The sequence below is a fragment of the Haemorhous mexicanus genome, chromosome 26 (assembly GCF_027477595.1).
Source record: "Haemorhous mexicanus isolate bHaeMex1 chromosome 26, bHaeMex1.pri, whole genome shotgun sequence".
NCBI lineage: Eukaryota > Metazoa > Chordata > Aves > Passeriformes > Fringillidae > Haemorhous > Haemorhous mexicanus.
The window spans coordinates 2,069,675-2,087,754 of NC_082366.1; the positions used below are offsets into that span (position 1 = coordinate 2,069,675).

At 45.2% G+C, this 18,080-nt stretch overlaps 1 protein-coding gene across 8 annotated transcripts in view; it reads left to right on the forward strand.

The window, feature by feature from the left end:
• Window positions 1-18,080, forward strand: part of AGAP1 (ArfGAP with GTPase domain, ankyrin repeat and PH domain 1) — a 329,227-nt gene that overhangs the window by 147,936 nt on the left and 163,211 nt on the right. For 7 of the 8 annotated variants that reach the window (XM_059868340.1, XM_059868337.1, XM_059868341.1 and 4 more), the window contains 2 exons: window positions 2,862-3,017; window positions 7,813-7,905. In XM_059868340.1, the coding sequence (XP_059724323.1) occupies window positions 2,862-3,017; window positions 7,813-7,905 (249 nt within the window). The remainder of the gene's footprint in view (window positions 1-2,861; window positions 3,018-7,812; window positions 7,906-18,080) is intronic. The other variant, XM_059868339.1, reaches the window with a different exon arrangement.

Below are 18,080 nucleotides of genomic sequence, written 5' to 3' on the forward strand. Positions count from 1 at the left end.
CTCTAGGACAGAGGGACCTTACTCACCCTTTGCTGAAGGAATTTTCCTTGATATCCAATCTAAACCTCAGTTCCCTCTCCTCCTGTCCCTGTTCCCTGGAGCACAGCCTGACTCCCCAGCTGTCCCCTCCTGGCAGGAGCTGTGCAGAGCCCCAAGGTCCCCCCTGAGCCTCCTTTGCTCCAGGCTGAGCCCCTTCCCAGCTCCCTCAGCCCCTCCTGGGGCTCCATTCCCTGCCCTGGACACTCTCCAGCCCCTCAGGGTCCATCCATGGGGACTGCAGTGCCAAGAGTTGTGTTTCCTGGTCAGCAGTGTCATTCTCCAAGGAGATTTGCATTATTCCTGGGAAGGTGTGGGGCTTAACATCCACTACAAAGCTGCAGCTCAGGTGTGGCTGCCACACAAACTCTCTCCTTACTACCTGTTGTAAATCTGTAGTGATGCATTATTCATTGCACAATGCCTCCAGACAATTTTTACCACAACATGATTGTCCAGAAATGTAAATTAAACTACTAAAAGCAAAGTGCAGTCAGCTTGGTCACCCATTATTCCATTCTATGTGAGACCTGATTATTGTTCAGTGTTTTGGAAATCTTCTGGAATGTCAAAACTAAAACTAAAGGAGGAATGGTGATGTATTTGATGCCACATAGATCACAGTCCTTTTGTATTTACAGGGTTGTTTCTAAGTAACCTAATATTTATCTAGAACAAGCATTTTAGATACCTCCCTGTGAGGGTGGGCAGGCCCTGGCACAGGGTGCCCAGAGAAGCTGTGGCTGCCCCTGCATCCCTGGAAGTGCCCAAGGCCAGGCTGGACAAGGCTTGGAACACCCTGGGACAGTGGCAGGTGTCCCTGCCCATGGCAAGAAATTGGAATTAGATGATCCTTGGGGTCCCTTCCAACCCAAACATTCTGTGGTTTTTGCAACCATTCTCTCTGGTTGTGTTTTTCATTGTTCCAGCCAGTGGCTTAATTTGAAATCACCTCAGAGTTTTATTTACAAAGTTGGAAATCCACTGGGCTTGGTGTGTGAGAAAAGAAACATTGCCTGCAGGACTTCTTTTATAGAAACTCTCTGTGTGTCTCTGGGAATAGAATATCCAACAGGTTTGTGTTGTCCTTTAGGAGTTACTTATAAATCACTTAGAAATCCAGGAGACAGCTGCAAAAAGTGTAAAATGATGCTATAAAATGATGAAGGATTTAAAAGGTAAAATTTTAGGACTCCTTCATGGTCTCCATCTGGGAAGTAGGCTCTTAGGGTATAAGTCTGTTAATTTCAGTTAAAAAAGAATTAGATTTCCTTGCCACCCTTCTCATCTCCAACACATCCAATGGTTTGGGAACAAGCTGCTACAGAGACAGGAAAAGCAAATGTGGGGTAATTGAGGCCACTTCTTTCCCAGCTTGTCCTGTTCATCTGTCCATGTTACATTCTCCATTAGGACACTAAAAATGATCATTCCAGCTACGTTCTTTCATCTCCTTTGTTTTGTACACATCTCCCAGTTGTGCTGCTACTTCCTCTGGCACTTGAGAATGTTGAAAGAAATGTCTCTGCCCCCTGTGTTGCTTGCAGTGCCTTCACCTCTGCTCCCTGCTTTGGGAAAGCTGCAAGAATCAGAAGAGAACTTGGAACATGCAGAGACTTCAGCAGGGGGCTGTGAGGGATTGGCTCCTGCTTTTCCATCCTGACTGGTTACAGCTCGAGATCCCCATCCCTGAGGAGCATGGGGCAAGTTCCATGAGGCATCTTTCTCTTTAGGAATCTGGAAATACCCTCTTACCACCTTGCCTCACTTCCTCCAGGGATCTTGAGTGCTTTAAAGATGGTTTTTCCCCCTTCTCTGTGCATCCCAGGCATTTCTTTTCCCTCCAGAATTACATGTGAGTTATTGTCCAGCCCCTTCATCCACTTCTGCTCCTCTGCTGAGTTTTCCATCCCCAGCAGGCAGAATTTTCCCTGTAGTCCTGCCCCCGCTGCCCCAGTCCCCCATGAGCACATAGAGCATCTCCTCCTTCCGTGGTGGTTTTAGTATTTGTTTATGTCATGTCTAATAAGTCCTTTTAAAGAAAAAAAAAATACTTTTTTCTTAATCACCTTTTGATTCTGTCTGGTTTCCTCACCTTCCTCCTTTCAGGAATTTGTTACCTCTGCTCATTTATGGTATTGTAGGCTCAAAGCTTGATTTCTTTCAGGACTAGGATGTAACATTACAGTTTTGGCTGTTTCAAATAAATTGGGATATCTTACTCCCAAGTTTTGTATCTTTGCACCAGTGGTTTCAGCAAATCCTGTGCAGGGCCAGGAGCTGGACTCGATTGTCCTTGTGGGAGAGCCTGTGATGTTTGGAATATGTTGGGATTTATCCAACCCCTTGGTAGCCATTTCACAACCCTGAATTATTTTCATTTTCTTGATCAGCTCTCAGTGATCTGGTGTCTCCAGAGAAGTTTAACTCCAGCTATGCAGCTCCATGGCATTGGGTATTTAGAATTTAGTTTAGTAGAAATCCAGATTTGGAAGGCTTTCCCCAATGTTTTGCTTACTCATACACTAGAAAACAAATGAAACTGATGCTACCCAGTTAAGGTTATACTGTGTAGAATGAAAATGTGCCTGCTGTATAAACAGAGCTACCTGAGTATTCAAAAAATAATGGTGGGGGAGATGTTCAAAGGCTTGCAATAGAAACATGTGGAACAGTGGCAGCAGGGCAGCCCTGCTGAGCCCCTGAGCCCTGGCTGCACTAATGCATAAATTTGGAGTAAATCAGGAGTAAATAAGATACAGCTGTGGATTGTCATTTCTTGAAAGCAGCGTACCACTGTTTAAAACTCCCTTTAATCCTTGCAGACCAGTAATGGAGGAGGGAGTTTAAGTGATTATTCCTCCTCTGTCCCATCAACTCCAAGCACCAGCCAGAAGGAGCTGCGGATTGATGTTCCTCCCACTGCCAACACACCAACTCCTGTCCGTAAACAGTCCAAGCGCCGCTCCAACCTCTTCACGGTGAGTCAGCCAGGGACCCTGCTGGGCCCTGGGGACACGGAGCCCCCTGCTGCCCTGGGGACACGGAGCCCACTGCTGCCCTGGGGACACAGCCCCTTGCTGCCCTAGGGACACTGAGCCTCACCCCCTGCAGCTGGGCTGCTCTGATGGCACAGGAGTGCTGAGACAGAGCTGTGGACTCAAAAACAAGAACATCCTGGAATTGTTGTTGGGTGGTTCTGTTTGAGACTTAAACAGGAGTGCTTCTCCTAGGAAGACAGGCTGAGAGGCTTGAGGTTGTTCAGCCTGGGGAAGAGGAGGCTCCAGGGAGACCTCAGAGCCCTTTTCAGTGCCTGGGGGGGCTCCTGGAGAGCTGGAGAAGGACTGGGGACAAGGGCCTGGAGTGATGGGACTCCACTGGCAGGGCAGGGCTGGATGGGATATTGGGAAGGAATTGTTCCCTGGGAGGGTGGGCAGGCCCTGGCACAGGGTGCCCAGAGCAGCTGTGGCTGCCCCTGGATCCCTGGGAGTGTCCAAGGCCAGGTTGGATGGGGCTTGGAGCAGCCTGGGACAGTGGATGGTGTCCCTGTCCATGGCAGGGGTGGCACTGGATGGACTTTAAGCTCCTTCCCAAACCAAACTATTCCATAACCACCCCAATCTGCTTTTCCCACTATATAGAATCAGTTCACTCTTTTCTTCTCCAGGGCTAAAAAAAGATGATGGAGATTAAAGTAACTTTTTTTTCTTTCCAAACCTCCTGTTTTTTGCTTCATTGAGAGGCCAAAAAAACCCAAAATTAAACATAAATAATCTAATAGAAAGCTACCTGGAGCAGTATGGTTTCTGTTTTACAGAAGTAGTTAGGGAGATGCTAGTGAAGCCCTGAGTGAAGGTTTCCTTGCTTTAAGCCCTCTTGCTGAAAGCTCTGGGATCGTGTTGCAGGTGTAATTGGGGTTTGTAAGCAGCTTTTTGACAGGTCACACATGTCATAGCAAACTCAGAATGGCTGTGGGCTCTCATGTAACTCCCTTGGGGGTTGTAGCTACATGTTAGTTGTGTTTAGGAGCCCACAACTTTCCTGTCAACATGGAGAATTTATATATTTTTTATTCCAAAGGTGATATCGTGCTCACTTCTCACATACAAACCAGAAAAAAACATTTCCTCAGACTCTGAGGGAAATCTGAGCTCTCCACCTTCAGCATGTGGAATGTTTTATCACCATTTTGGAGCTCTGGGTGACAGCACAGAGCCCCAGGGACCCTGTGTCCATCCCAACAGAGGTATTTTGATTTAAACCCACATCTCCCATTCCTGTGAAGGAGAGGAAGTCATGCATTTGTGTTTGGGTGCAGATGTGTAGGTGCAAAACAACAGAATGAGTGGCCTGGGAAGAAGTGCCCCAGCTTTGACTCTGATATTTGCTAAGAGCTGTGTAGGTTTCCTCCCATTGGTGGGAATAACCTGGAGTTGGGTGGGAGAATTCCAGAGTTGCCAGCCCCACTAGATGTCAGTGTCAGCCCAGGAACCAGCAGCAGGCAGAGCTCGGGAAGCAGGGCTGGGATGCTGCTGCATCCCTGAAAACATCGCCGTCCATCCATGGCCGGGCTGAAGGATGTGTGAGGGGCTGCCAGGGCTCTGCAGGTGCTCTTGGCATTGGGGAAACTGGGAATGCTTCACTTTGGAGCAGCTGTAAATTTGGGAGAGGGAGGAGAGAAAACCAGACCCATCTACAGTCACAGGAAAGGTTTGAGAAGAATGTTAAGTCAGCTGTAAACAGACTAAAGCTCTGTTTTGTGATAATTAGTGAGAGCCATATTTACTAACATGAGACGGTGTTGATAGTTGTCTTATTGTCTGATAACTGGGAAAAATAATAGTAATTTGCCTTTGCAGATTTAGTTGTGTCTTTTAAGGTGGGTGTAGTGAGATTGTTTAATGAGTTGCCCTGTAATCTATGTCGTGAAGTACTTAACACCCACTCTGCTGTAACCCAGCTTCTGTGCCAAGTTACAACCTGGAATTATTTAATTGAATAAAGAGATAACTACACAGAAAATGCTGGTTGTGAACCGAGTGTGTAATTAAATTATTTTACTATTTAGCTCTGGGTTTCTTGCTGTGCTTCTCTTCCCAGTCACTTATGCCTTTATCTCTTACAGAATCAGATATATTTCTGTTTAATAATTGCAAATTACCCCTTGTTATCTAGCACAGGTAGTCTGTTTAGTGATCTTTAGATCTTCTGTTGTTGGGAGAGGACTAGGCTAAGTAGAAAATATTTGATTCTTAATTACAGTTTTTGAGTTGGAGTAGGGATGAGAATTTTAAAAATATTCAGTGCATCAAATGCAGCTTTTCATCTTTTTAACATTGAATATTAATGTTTGTTGTAAAGCTGTTGTTGCAGCAGCTGATTTTCCCCTTGAGTGATAGGATAGATAAAATATTAGAAGAGTTTATATCCTTTGTTTTGGACAGTGTGATAACAGGGACCACCAAATAATCTTGTATAGGGCAGGTGAGGATTTAAAATGCATTTATGAGGTTCGCTGAGCAAGAAGCTGGTTCTGACCATGTCTGATCCCACATTGGGTGAGGGAATTTCTGGCACAAAAAGGTGCATCGCCTTTCCCACATTCAGTGTTAGCTGTCTTACATATTTACAGAATTCCAAGGGAGTTTTTCAGACTTAAAATGAGCTCTCTGTCTCAGTATCTGCTGTGAGAGATGAGTATTTTACTTTTGGGGTGCTCAACACTGCTGATCTGGGTCTGGTTGTGCCCAAACTCAGCTGTGACATCTTGGGCTAAGTTTTATGTGGATTAAGTCTGTGAGTGACTTTTAGTGCAATGGGGAAATCACTCCAGTGATATTTGTGCAGGTGCTTTAATTTCTCCAGACTTTTTTTGGTTTACTGGCACCACGTTTCAAATAGAACCATTTATTGTGTGGATGTGCCATCAGGAAAAAGTCCTGGGAAGTGTTGCTCCAGCGTGGTTTGGAGTGGATTTTTTTCTGCTAGGATATAAGACATATTGTGTGTGTCATAGGTACAAAAGCATAAAAGATCAGATTTCTGTTTCACTGCACAATTTATCTTTATAAATAGCAGAGCGTGCGAAGATTTTCCCCTGGAAAACGTCAGGGATTCTGTGAGAACGAGCAGCTAGGAGGGAATCTACAGCTAGAAGGGAATCTGCCCAGCAGAAATCCCTACATTTCTGTACTTTTGGCATTTACCAGTGTTTTGCACACAGACATTTCCCTTCCACGTGCAGCCTGTGATTTCCAGCTGCAGTAACTTTTAGGGAATGGCGATGATTTAAAACCAGAAATGAAAAACAGCGCGTAGATATTCAGCCTGCATTTCAGAGGCAGGCTTCTTTCTCTCTCAAAAAAGTCAGATAAAAAAGAAACATTCAAGTTGACAACTCCCCTCCCAAGGATTTGGGCACCTTCACTGAGTTTCTTTACAATGTCACTTACGGGCGCCTTGCGCCATTGAAGCTTTGTTTGGCCTTGTATTCTTGGGAAGTGGCACTTTCAGAGGCAGAAATCTGTCTTGAAGGATGAGGAACAATAGTTATCCTGCACGCTGGATTTCATCCCTCCCACTTGTTTTGCTTGCTTTCATTTGTTCTTTGTTTAATTCCCCGGCACGCCATTCCATTGCCCGATCCATAGTAACTGGCCATCGGAGCCCGTTCCCGGCGGCAGCGCGGCATCCCCGCTGAGCGAATGCGCTGCTCAAAATGCTCTTACTCCAATCCTCCCTCCCCTCATGCCCGGGGGCAGCTGCTCCTGGGTTTTATTCTGCCTCCCACCCCTTTGTGGCACAGGGGAAAGGGGCATTAGTGATCCACGCTCCCGATTCTCCTCCTGATTTCGGCGTCTCTTCCCGGACACCGCCAATGGGCTCCTTTCATACATCAGCGCCGAGTTGAAAAGCACACGAAAATGTTTTCCCATTTCCAATATTGTGTGAGTAATGTTCCCATTGGAAAGTAATGGAGTGAAGTTGTCACTTGTCAGCGCAGTTATTAAGGAGGATGACTCTCAGGTCTTCTTTTTGTAATAAAATAAATCCGTCAAAATCACCGCGCCCGTGCGTTCTGTCGCAATAACGGGCTGCGATCTGAATAACTTCTTCACATTCCCAGAGAACTTGATAAAGTCATGAAGGGAGCGCTGTGACCTCACTCCTTCCAGCCTTGGAGGAAGCCAGGATAAAGCAACTCGGGTTTTAGACGTTGGTGAAATTCTCCTCATGCTAATTTTTCCACACTGTGTTCAGATAACTTTTTCCAGTCGCCGGCTTTTCTTACAGTTCCAACTTTCTAACCGTCCCAAAGCAGGAAAAAATAATAAGCTGAAGTCCGTATGGTCAAATCCAGCATTATAAAATCATATTTCTAAATAGTTGCTGACACTTCTAAGAGCCACAAAGGTGTGAATTAAATGTGTGCATGGCTATATTAAATTTTTTTAATGAGGAGATGGCACATTGATTCTCCTTTGGAGCTGCTGTTGGAAACTTCAGAAACGTGTCCTCTGATTGTGGGTCTTCAGGCAGCGAAGCTGTACTCTTTAAACCCAAATGCATTTCAAACTAGTGGATGGTTGAAATTTATGGGTGGTGGGTGGGAAATTTATTCCTTTTTAGGATGGTTGTATACTTGTGTAGATTCAATTCTGAGCCTATATTTACCTGCCAAAGTATTTTTTAATTGCTCCGAAAGAATGAAAAGGCAAATAAAAGCATCCTCTGTGTGCATTTAATGGAGCACAAACTTTTCTTTTCGCTCTGCAGTCTCGGAAAGGGAGTGACCCAGACAAAGAGAAGAAGGTCCTGGAGAGCAGAACAGACAGCATTGGAAGCGGCCGTGCAATCCCAATTAAACAGGTAATGCCGAAATAGTTGTATTTTTTTTTTTTTCTCTTCCCTGCTTTCCATAGTTGGGAGACAAGACACACCTCGGGTCCAGGCATGGGCGAGCGCCCGAGCGCGTTTGATGTGCGCCGGTGATGAATGTGGAAGTCACTCACTTGACATCAATTAGGAGAGGTTCCTATGTGTATTAAAATAGGATCATTAGAATAAGAAGAGGGAAAATGTGACAACAGGCCTAATGAAGTGCAGTCTGCCGGCCTGCATATGGAGCGGGTTTCTAGGCTGTGCTGGCTTCAAAGCTGCCTTTGTAGAGGGGGCTTTGATTGGGCCGAGTGCTGCCAGGCGCAGGGTAAATCAGATCGCTCGACAAGAGCCCCTTGTGATGGCAGGAATAGCCTGATGTGGCCCTAATTTGCTACCACAGACGGACATCTGAACACAGTTTCAGGCTGCTCCCTAACAACGAGGCAATTAGTTGTGATAATCATGGCCGGTGTGTCAGCTGCGCGCTCTTGTTTGTAATTTGCTAATGAAGGAATTGTAACTTTGATTAGGTTCAGTTTCATTTAGACCTTATTATATAAGAGAACGTTTACAGCTGTAATGTGTGGCCTTAATTAAACTTTCTCATTACACAACAGGACTTGAAGCCGAGGATTTGTTTTGGTCTGTTTTTACTAGCCTAGATGCACTTTCATTAGCCTGGAAACTCGATGCTAAATTGTAGCTGAGAATGCTCTTTGAAAGGCAAAAGCAGTGCCAGTGTTGGATGGGAAGTATTTGGGCAATGAGATGATTTACTGCTCAAATGAAATGGCACTGGATCCATGTGGTTGAGATCTCCACATTCCCATGGAATGCTTCTCAGACAGTTTCTCTGTCAGTGTTTGCAAGTGTTTACTCACGTGCTAGAGTTGCCTTGCTAGAGATAAGCTCCCTTTCTTTTCCACTTCTTTTCTTTCCAGTTGTTTTGGTGCCTTTCCTGCCCTCCAGAGGCTCACTTGCCTCTCCTGATCTTCCCTCAGCCCATGCCTTATCTGCCAAGTAGCCCTAGATGTCCTGTGTGGAGCTGGGTTTACATATTTTGGGGTGTTTCGTGTTTTTCCTCTGCTTCTGGATGCCAGAAGGAGTTGATTTTGTACCCTTAACTATTAGCTGTGATTCTTCTTCCTAAAGTCATTCTAAAAGACCTTTTGGGACCATCAGGCAGCAAAAATGCTGTCGTGTGTGAATCTCTAGTAGGCAAATTTTAATCAAGCACGCTGCAATCCAGAAGAGCAGTTTGAAAGCAGAGGAGTTCAGTATTTGGCTCTGCATTCAGGGGAGGAGATTCCAGGCATTTAAAGCAAGCTGCAATTTTATTTTCCTACAGCTTTTGTATGATACAGGATGGGTTAGACCGGCTGCAATCCTTTTGGGTAATGCTAATTAAACAAAAGTGCAGCTGAGGATGTAAAACTGAGGAAGAGATGTGCCAGTATTTATTGCAGGCATACGTACTGTTCTTTCCTGAAATGCTGTTGTATGGAATTAATTTGATTAAAAATGCACTCGTAGGAAGAGTGTTGTAAGGTAAACATTGTGAGTGTGATTGTGCCACAGCGTGATGTAAGGAAATAGCCCTTGCAATATCTGGAATTTCTGTATGGAAAAACTCTCCTTGCAGCTTGTGTACCAAATGTGACCAATCTTTTGGGAACATGTCCTCCTTGTTACTAATCCCAATTTTGGTAATTTCATTTTGCCACATACCACATACCCACAAACCCTTGGTGTGCATCCTCAGCAGGTCCATCCTCTGCTTTGGGCTTTGGGCTGGGAGCTTGGGAGGTTTTTGCAGTGCTGCAGAGTGGCTGCTCCCAGAGGGATTTCACATCACTCTCAGATGTCAGGAGGAGAGATTTTGGAGGTCTGGTCAGTGGGGCTGGCTCCAGGTTCAGTTGCTGATACAGCCACGTTTTTGGGGGCTCGACAGGTGCCAGGTCCTTGGAGCTTGTTGAGTTTGTGAGGTCCCCAGGACGGGGTGAGAGATCAGAAATCTGACTCCATGTTCTCAGAAGGCTGATTTATTATTCTATTCTATTCTATTCTATTCTATTCTATTCTATTCTATTCTATTCTATTCTATTCTATTCTATTCTATTCCATTCCATTCCATTCCATTCCATTCCATTCCATTCCATTCCATTCCATTCCATTCCATTCCATTCCATTCCATTCCGCTATACTAAAACTATACCAAAGAAAGAGAAAGGATACAGACAGAAGGCTTAACAAGAATGAATAATAAAAACTCATGACTGACTCCTCAGAGTCTGACACAGCTGGCTGTGATTGGCCATTAATTAATAATAATTCACATGGAAGCAATCAAACATTCACCTGTTGGTAAACAATGTCCAGACCACATTCCAAAGCAGCAAACACAGGAGAAGCAATCAGATAATTGTTGTTTTCATTTCTCTCTGAGGCTCCTCAGCTTCCCAGGAGAGGAAATCCTGGTGAAGGGAGCTCTCTGAGGCAGCAGAAATTCCTGCTGGGAAAGTTGGTGCCTTTTATTTCATTCCTTAACTAGGAATAAGACAGATGTGGAAGGGAACTTCTCCCCCTAAAAATCTTCCTGCTGCAGTTTTTCTTAAGATGAGAAGCCCCTTCCATCATGATGTTTTCTGTGGCAAATTTAGTCACAGAGCCATTAAGGTTGGAAAAGCCCTCTAAGATCACCAAGTCCAGGGTTGAAACAAGCACTGCCCCATGTCCCCAAGCACCACATCCTCATGGATTTTAAATCCCTCCAGGCATGGGGACTCCACCACTGCCCTGGGCAGCTGTGCCAATGCCTGACCACCCTTTCTGTGAAGAAATTTTTCCTAACAGCCAACCTGAACCTTCCCTAGTGCAACTTGAGGCTGTTTCTTCTTGTCCTGTCTCTTGCTTGGGCTACTTGGGAGTAGAAGGAGAAATCTGGTTTCAGGCTGCAGCATTCCCAGGATTGCTGGGAGAACAAAACTAAACAATAACAACAGGAAAAAAGCTTCACCCAAAAAACCAAGCCAACAACAAAACCAAACCAAACAACACCCCACAAACAAATGATAAATCCTCCAGCCAAAACAACTTCCTTAGAGGCTGGAAATGTTCTGGTTTTGAGGAAAAAATGGAATCCCAGCACTGTGAAAGAGTTGCTGCTCATTCTGGGCCCCAAGGGTGGACCTGCCCAGCTGCCAGTGGGTTTTGGTCAAAAGAAGGCAGGAGTTGCTCCTGCATTCCTGTTCTTGGTGCCTGAATCCCTGTGGGTTTAAGGGAAATCCCTGAGAGTTTGGGAGAGTTTGGATGGAGCAACCTGGTCTTGGGGGAGGTGTCCCTGCCCATGGCAGGGTGTTGGAATGAGATGGGCTGTAAGGGCCATTCCAGCCCAAACCATTCCAGGTTCCATGAAGGAGGTGAAATTGTGAATAGCCTGTTTCCCACCTCATTCCTTCAGGATTTTATCCTTAACTCAGAGCAGCCTGGTCAAAAAGAGTTAATGTTCTTATTCTCTGTGTCCTTTCTACATGGTAAAGCTGATTTTTCACTGCAGTGCTAAATTTGGTTTTATTGGGCTAAGCCATATAAAACTGTCCTGATGACCCTTCCTGCTCCCAGCAGAAACCCAAAATGCAGGCAATGAAAAGCAGGCTTGTTTTTAAAGGGTGGCTGCTTGCTCCTGCCAAAGTACTCTTAAAGTGAGTGAAATTTTGGGAAGGCAGGTTTCCTGGGAAGGTGCCAACACCTTGTGCAAGCACAGCCACATCAGCATGTCTTAAATCCTGGATTTTACCAGCTGCTGAGAACTGGGAATGGCAGAAATTTAAAAAAATTATACAAAATTTCACTTGTGTGCTATTTAAAAATCTTGTGCAAATCAGAGTTAGAAAAAGTCTGGAGCAATATTGGCTTAAAGTTAAAATCCACAGGAAGTTTTGTACTTCTGAGAAGGAGGTGCTTAAACTAAGAATATTTAAGCTATTTTCTGTAGCATTGCTAATAATACTCTTAAATTGGAGACTCCTCCTTCCAAACCCATTTATTCTGGAAAAGAAATCTTGTTCCTGGTAGCCTGAGTGAATATTTTGAAGCACACATTGGGCTGCCCACTTTTGGGGAATTGACTTTCTAGGATGGGAGGTTTTGTAGCGTTTTGGGAAAATTACTTTGGTTCTTGTGGGTTTGGGAAATCTTTATCAGTAGGGCATATTCAAATTAAAAAAAAAATGCACACAACAAGAAAAATAAAAGCAAGAAGCTCAGCTCAGCGGTGAGGGGGCTTGTCATGTATTAATTTTTCATTGCTGTGGAGAATTGTACATACATAATCACTTGATTGCAGTGGGAGTTAGCGAGCTCCTATGGTGTCATTTGCATAAATCTTGTTAAGTCAATGGCAGTTAATGAAGTACAAATGAGCCTGGAGAAGGTGACATGCAAATCGTGGGTGGCAGATGGGAGGTCTGTTTTTGGGATGGCAGCTGTGTGCTCTTTTTTTTTTCTTTTTTTTTTTTTTTTTTTTTAATTTTTATTATTTTTTTCCCCTCTGTCCTGCCCCCATCCCCCCCCTCCCCAGACTGGAGTGTAAATAAATACATAAGAGCTGGCCTTGACTTTCTACTCCCAGCCCTTCTCTTTGCCCTTTGCACTTAATCACAGATGCTCACATCCTTATATACTCCAGCCATATAACCTTGACTGTTCTTTTACCAAAAACTGGCCAAAATCAGTCTTGGACACGTTGCCTCCACCCTTGGCTTACCCTGGGAGGTGCTGCCCCTCTCGTGCCCCCAAATTGCTGCATCATTTAGGGATGGCAAACTCGAAGCCTGGATTAGAAAGAAATGTTCTAATGGTTAGTGCTGTATTGATGACACAGTGAAAAATTTGCCATCCATGACTTGCAAAGGTGAACTTCAGAATCCATTCCCTTCCCTCAGTTTGCAAATGGCTGGATTAATGGAGAAAGTGGAATATCTTATTCAGGCTTTACTTTTAGGTGATATTTCAAATGACCTTCTTTGCCTGCCACCTTGGCATATTTAAGTACATTAAAGTAATCTTAATGAAATTAGGTATTTTGTCTTTTTTTTTTTCCCTTTACTCTGACCTAAAAATAGCAAATATTTTTTATGTCAAGGCACGGGGGTGGCATCACTGATTTGCTGTTCATGAAGAAGAGTTTGGTTCCTTGATGTACAGAAGTTTCAGTTTTTCCTTAAGATGGGCATAAACAAAACTGCCACTTCCCAATGTACATCTGAATTTTATTTTAAAAATCATTAAACTCAGCAAAGGTAACTTTGAAGATGCTCTCATCAAATGTCAAACTTGGCATAAAAAACCTGTCACCTCTCCTCAGCTCCTTGCAGGTGTAGGTCAGTGTTGCCTCTGTTTCAGTAGTGATTTTTTACTTCCTCTGCTTCACTACTGATTTCCTAACCTCATTTTTGAGTAGGTTACTTCCTAACCTCATTTCTGTTCATTTTTAGCCCTAGCTGGGATGTGTAAGCACCAGTTACACAAATCTAGCATGGAATAGCACACAACACTCCTGTTATCTTGCTCCTTCAGTGAGATCATCCCACCTGAAACCTCTTTTCCCTTAAAATACCCACAGCTGTCTGTCCAGCTGTGGGAGCATTCCAGCAGGCACGGCAGTGTCTGGGAAATAGCTTCTGAGAAGGGATCATCTGCCACATCTGCTCAGTCAGAGTGGTGTCCTTAGTCATCCTCACTCCCACAAGAGCACCCCAGTGCTCCAGGCAAGTGTCACATCCAAGACTCGCTGTCCTCACAAGCAGCAAATGCTCTTTGCTCTTTCCTGGCTGCAAATGTTTACTTGGAGCCCACCAGAGGAGAGAACAAACAAGCAGTGATCTTAGCAGCTCTTCCTGCTTAATTCATCTGACTTGACAGGGTGAATAAAACCATCTAGAGGAGCAGACAGACAGATGATGCCACAGCCACTGGTGCCAGGGCTTATCTGATGGCTTCTCTCCTCTGAGTTCAACATCAGGTTGTGTTTTGAAATAAAAGTGGCTCATGCAGGTAAGGGCCAAAAGCATTTCAGAAGGAGGGTGGCAGCAAACGTGTGGAGGGACACAGAGCCCAGGATTTGCTTCCATTCCTTACAGCTGTGAGTTTGTGCACTGAGCCCCCTGTGCTGCTGCACAGAATCCCAGAATGGTTTGGTTTGGGAGGGCCTTAAAGCCCATCCAGTCCCACCCCCTGGGCAGGGACATTCCCACTGTCCCAGGCTGCTCCAAGCCCCATCCAGCCTGGCCTTGGACGCTTCCAGTGATCCAGGGGCAGCCACAGCTGCTCTGGGCACCCTGTGCCAGGGCCTGCCCACCCTCCCAGGGAACAATTCCTTCTCAATATCCCATCCATCCCTGCCCTCTGCCAATGTGAATCCACTCCCCCTTGTCCTGGCACTCCAGCCCCTTGTGAAAAGTCTCTCCAACTTTCTCTGAGGCTCCCCTGAGCTCCTGGAAGGAGCCTTCTCCAAAACTCCTCAGGTTTGTGTGTTTCTTTCCTGGTGCTCAGGTAGGTTTGTGGACTGTTGTTTGCAAGCCAGGGTTGGGAGTCTCCCAGGAGCAGCTTTGCCAAAGTCAGAGCTGATGTGATTTCCAAGGAACTGGCAGATGACATGGTTTGATTTATTTATCTCCAGTGTGAGGTGTAATTTCCTCTGTCACACGTCTGTCTAATCACAGTAATCAGTCTCCAGATCAGCTTGTACAAACACCAGGGTATGGTTGTGAGCCAAATACTCTTAGTGCTGAAATCTTCTGTGTAATTCCTCTGCAATTGTTTATAATCAGAACATACACATTTTGCTGGCTTTTTCTTTTTTTTTTTTTTTAATTAGCTGATTACCACTTATAAAATGTTTTGTACTCACTGTGGTTCTGTAAATTGTTAACTGGTTGCTACCAGTATAATTAAATATTTCAGAGCACTTGGCTGTGGTTGCATTGAACTGTGAAGAAATAATGTTATATAGCCAATCAAAAAGAGATACTTGTAAACTCATTTAAAGCGTCAGAGTGTGTTAGGACTATCATGGTGATGCTTATTGCAGGAGAAATTAAAGATACAGTTTTGTGCTAAGAGGCAATACAGAAATTAGTTCCTGAATTAGTTGTTAATTGATTTGGTAATTCCCTGGGGTCTGCATGCTCTTTTTTCCTTTTTCGTTGTTGCATTCAGTTAACAGTGACTATTCCCAGTGCACTTGAAATATTTTTTCCAATTAGATCAAATGTGCCCTTACATCAGAAGAATGGCTTCAGCTCCATGTACCTGCCTGGAATAATGTTTAATTTGACTGTGAAAGCCAGGTTTGTGGGTTTTTCCAGTTGATGAGTTGCAGATACCATCCCAAGAAAAGCTGTAGTCCTCAGAATTTGCAATAAAATAGCAGTAAAAAGCTCTCTTGGACATCTGGAGCTGGGAGTTCCTGGAGCTAAACCCTTCCCTTGCCCAAGGATGTGGTCTCCAGTCCAAGGGCAGGGCCCCTTGTGCCCCTTGGCCACAGCAGGCAGAGCTGGGCATGAGCCTCAGCCTCTCTGATTGAGGTCATTCCTCTTTTTCCCCTTGCATCCATTTGTCCTGCTGGATCCTGCTATCTCCTCCCTCCTGCTTTCTGCAGTTCACTGCTTTCCCTTCCTGGGGTGTCTGAGGGTTGCAGGAAGGAGCTGGAGTTTGGTCCTTTGCCTTATCAAGATTGAGTTTTTAATATGTTTCTTTTAATTAGTCTCCTAATTTTTCAGAGTCCCTAAAACATGAATTTTCTGTTTCACATCTTATAAAATGTTGTTATTTTCTCTCTAAATGCTTTGAATACCCAGGACTTTCATACAGTGATAGTCCCACCCAGCTGTAGAGATGAGCCCTCTGCAGCTGTTCCACAGGTGCACTGAAGGATCCATAAATGAAATATTATCAATGAACTTCTCAGAGAAATGAACTTTCTGTCATGTTTTTTTACTTCCCTGGCTGTGACCTGGAGCCAGGTGTGCATTTAAATGTTTATTAGTGTTGATTTGGGCAGGGGGCACACCATTTCAAACACAATATATCCATTTATTTCTGTGACCCAGCCTTCAAAGTGAGCACAGGAGAGCAGTGCCCTTGTAGGGCAATGATGGAAAGTAGCCAGATCACCAACTTTAAAAACAGAGGGAAATTTTGTGTTTTATAAATGTGTTTCCTAAATCTTTTATATGTTAATGCCATAAGGGGTCATACTTGCTTATGGCTGCCAATAAGGAGTGTTCAAGTCCATCCTCCTTATTTATCTATTTATTTATTTATTTATCTATCTACTTATTTATTTACCTTAAATCCTGTCCAAATGTAATGCTCTTGATGTTCTATGAGAGAGACAGGGACAAACCTGTGGGTTTGAGTAGCAGCTGATGATTTCCTAGCTGGCACATCAGGTGTGATTGTAGCTCTTGCTCATCCATAAGATTCAAGAGGAGACATTCCAGCTTTTGTTTGGAGTAGAGTGTTGATCAGGCTGAGCATCCTTGGAGAGGCTGTGGAAGGAGAATGGAAGCAGGCAGGAGGAGAGTGCCAGGAGATCATCAGCCTCTGCAGAAATAGTAGGGAAAGAGAGGGAAAGAGCTTCCCTTACCTAAATATCATTTTTTTAAAAGGGGGGGAAGATCCCTATTGTATAAAAGGAGCAGGTGCTGGTCTTTAGCATAAACCAGTCAAGGATCTGTTTTCCACTGTTCATAAGAGAAAGGAGAGAGTATTTGTATTTCTCTGAGTTTCTACCATGGAGATGCTCCCCTTGTGCCTGGTGCTGCATTCCAGCAGAGAACAGACTCCCCCAAATTCCAGGATTTTGGATCCACTACCAATGCAGTGAGTAGGGCTGGAGCCTGCTGGAAGCAAGCCAAGCAGTCTCTCTGGTGAGACTCTGGAGGATTTAATACATTTGGGATGTTCTCATCCTCCTCTGGATATTGCAAATCCAGGAGTGTCCATGGGCCAGAACACAGGGAAGAGGTGTCAGAGGAGGAGGGGATGGGCAAAAGCAATGGAGGTGTAAAAGAGAACATCAATTAAAAAAGCTGTAATACGACTTTAAAAAATGTATTGGAATTTCCAGTGCTGAAATGGTGTAATATGTCAGTGTGACATGCAGAGTGACAGCAGTGAGGGCACTGAGGGATCTTCACTGTTGCCCTGAGGGTCTGAGCTGGCCAGAAGCCTGTGACTGGAGGTGGTGCTTCAGTAGCTGCATCTAGAAAATGCTTTACAAGATGCAGTCTCTTTATCTGAGCCACCTTCATCTACCCAGGCAGTCAAAAAACCCTCACAAAACAATGGGATCAGTGCTGAGTGCATGAGTTTATAACCACAGAATCAGAATATCCAGAGCTGGAAGGGACCCACAGGGATCATGGATCCAAGCCCTGGCTGTGCACAGACACCTCAACAACCCCACCTTGGGCATCCCTGGCAGTGCTTCCAAATGCTCCTGGAGCTCTGGGGAGTCTGGCAGTGCCCAGCACCCTCTGGGGGAAGAACCTTTCCCTGATCTCCAACCTAAAGCCCTTCTGAGCTGCCAGAATTCCCTGCAGCAGCCCAGCGCTGGCATGGGGGGGACATCCCCAAATTAGCCAGGAGAGCAGCAAGAACCCCTGGCTGTGCACAGACACCCCAACAATCCCACCCTGGGCATCCCTGGCAGTGCTTCCAAATGCTCCTGGAGCTCTGGCAGTTCCCTGAGGAGCCTGGCAGTGCCCAGCACCCTCTGGAGGAAGAAACTTTCCCTGATCTCCAACCTAAAGCCCTTCTGAGCTGCCAGAATTCCCTGCAGCAGCCCAGCACTGGCATGGGGGGACATCCCCAAATTAGCCAGGAGAGCAGAAGAGCTGTCCTTACTTATTTTCAGTGGGTGAGATCTGGAGTCAGAATGGGTTGGGTTGGAAGGGACCTTTAAGGATGACCTGGAGCAAAACCCCAAATGAGCAGGGTGCCCATGCCCTGGGCCAGGTGCCATCCAGCACGAGGGGCTTGCTCAGGGAGGCAGTGGGAAAACACCTTTGTTCCCAGGTGAATCCATGCACACCTGGGCTGGCTTTGGTGGCTGCAGCTCTTCCTCCCAGGGCGTGAGGAATTAGTCCTGGGAAGTG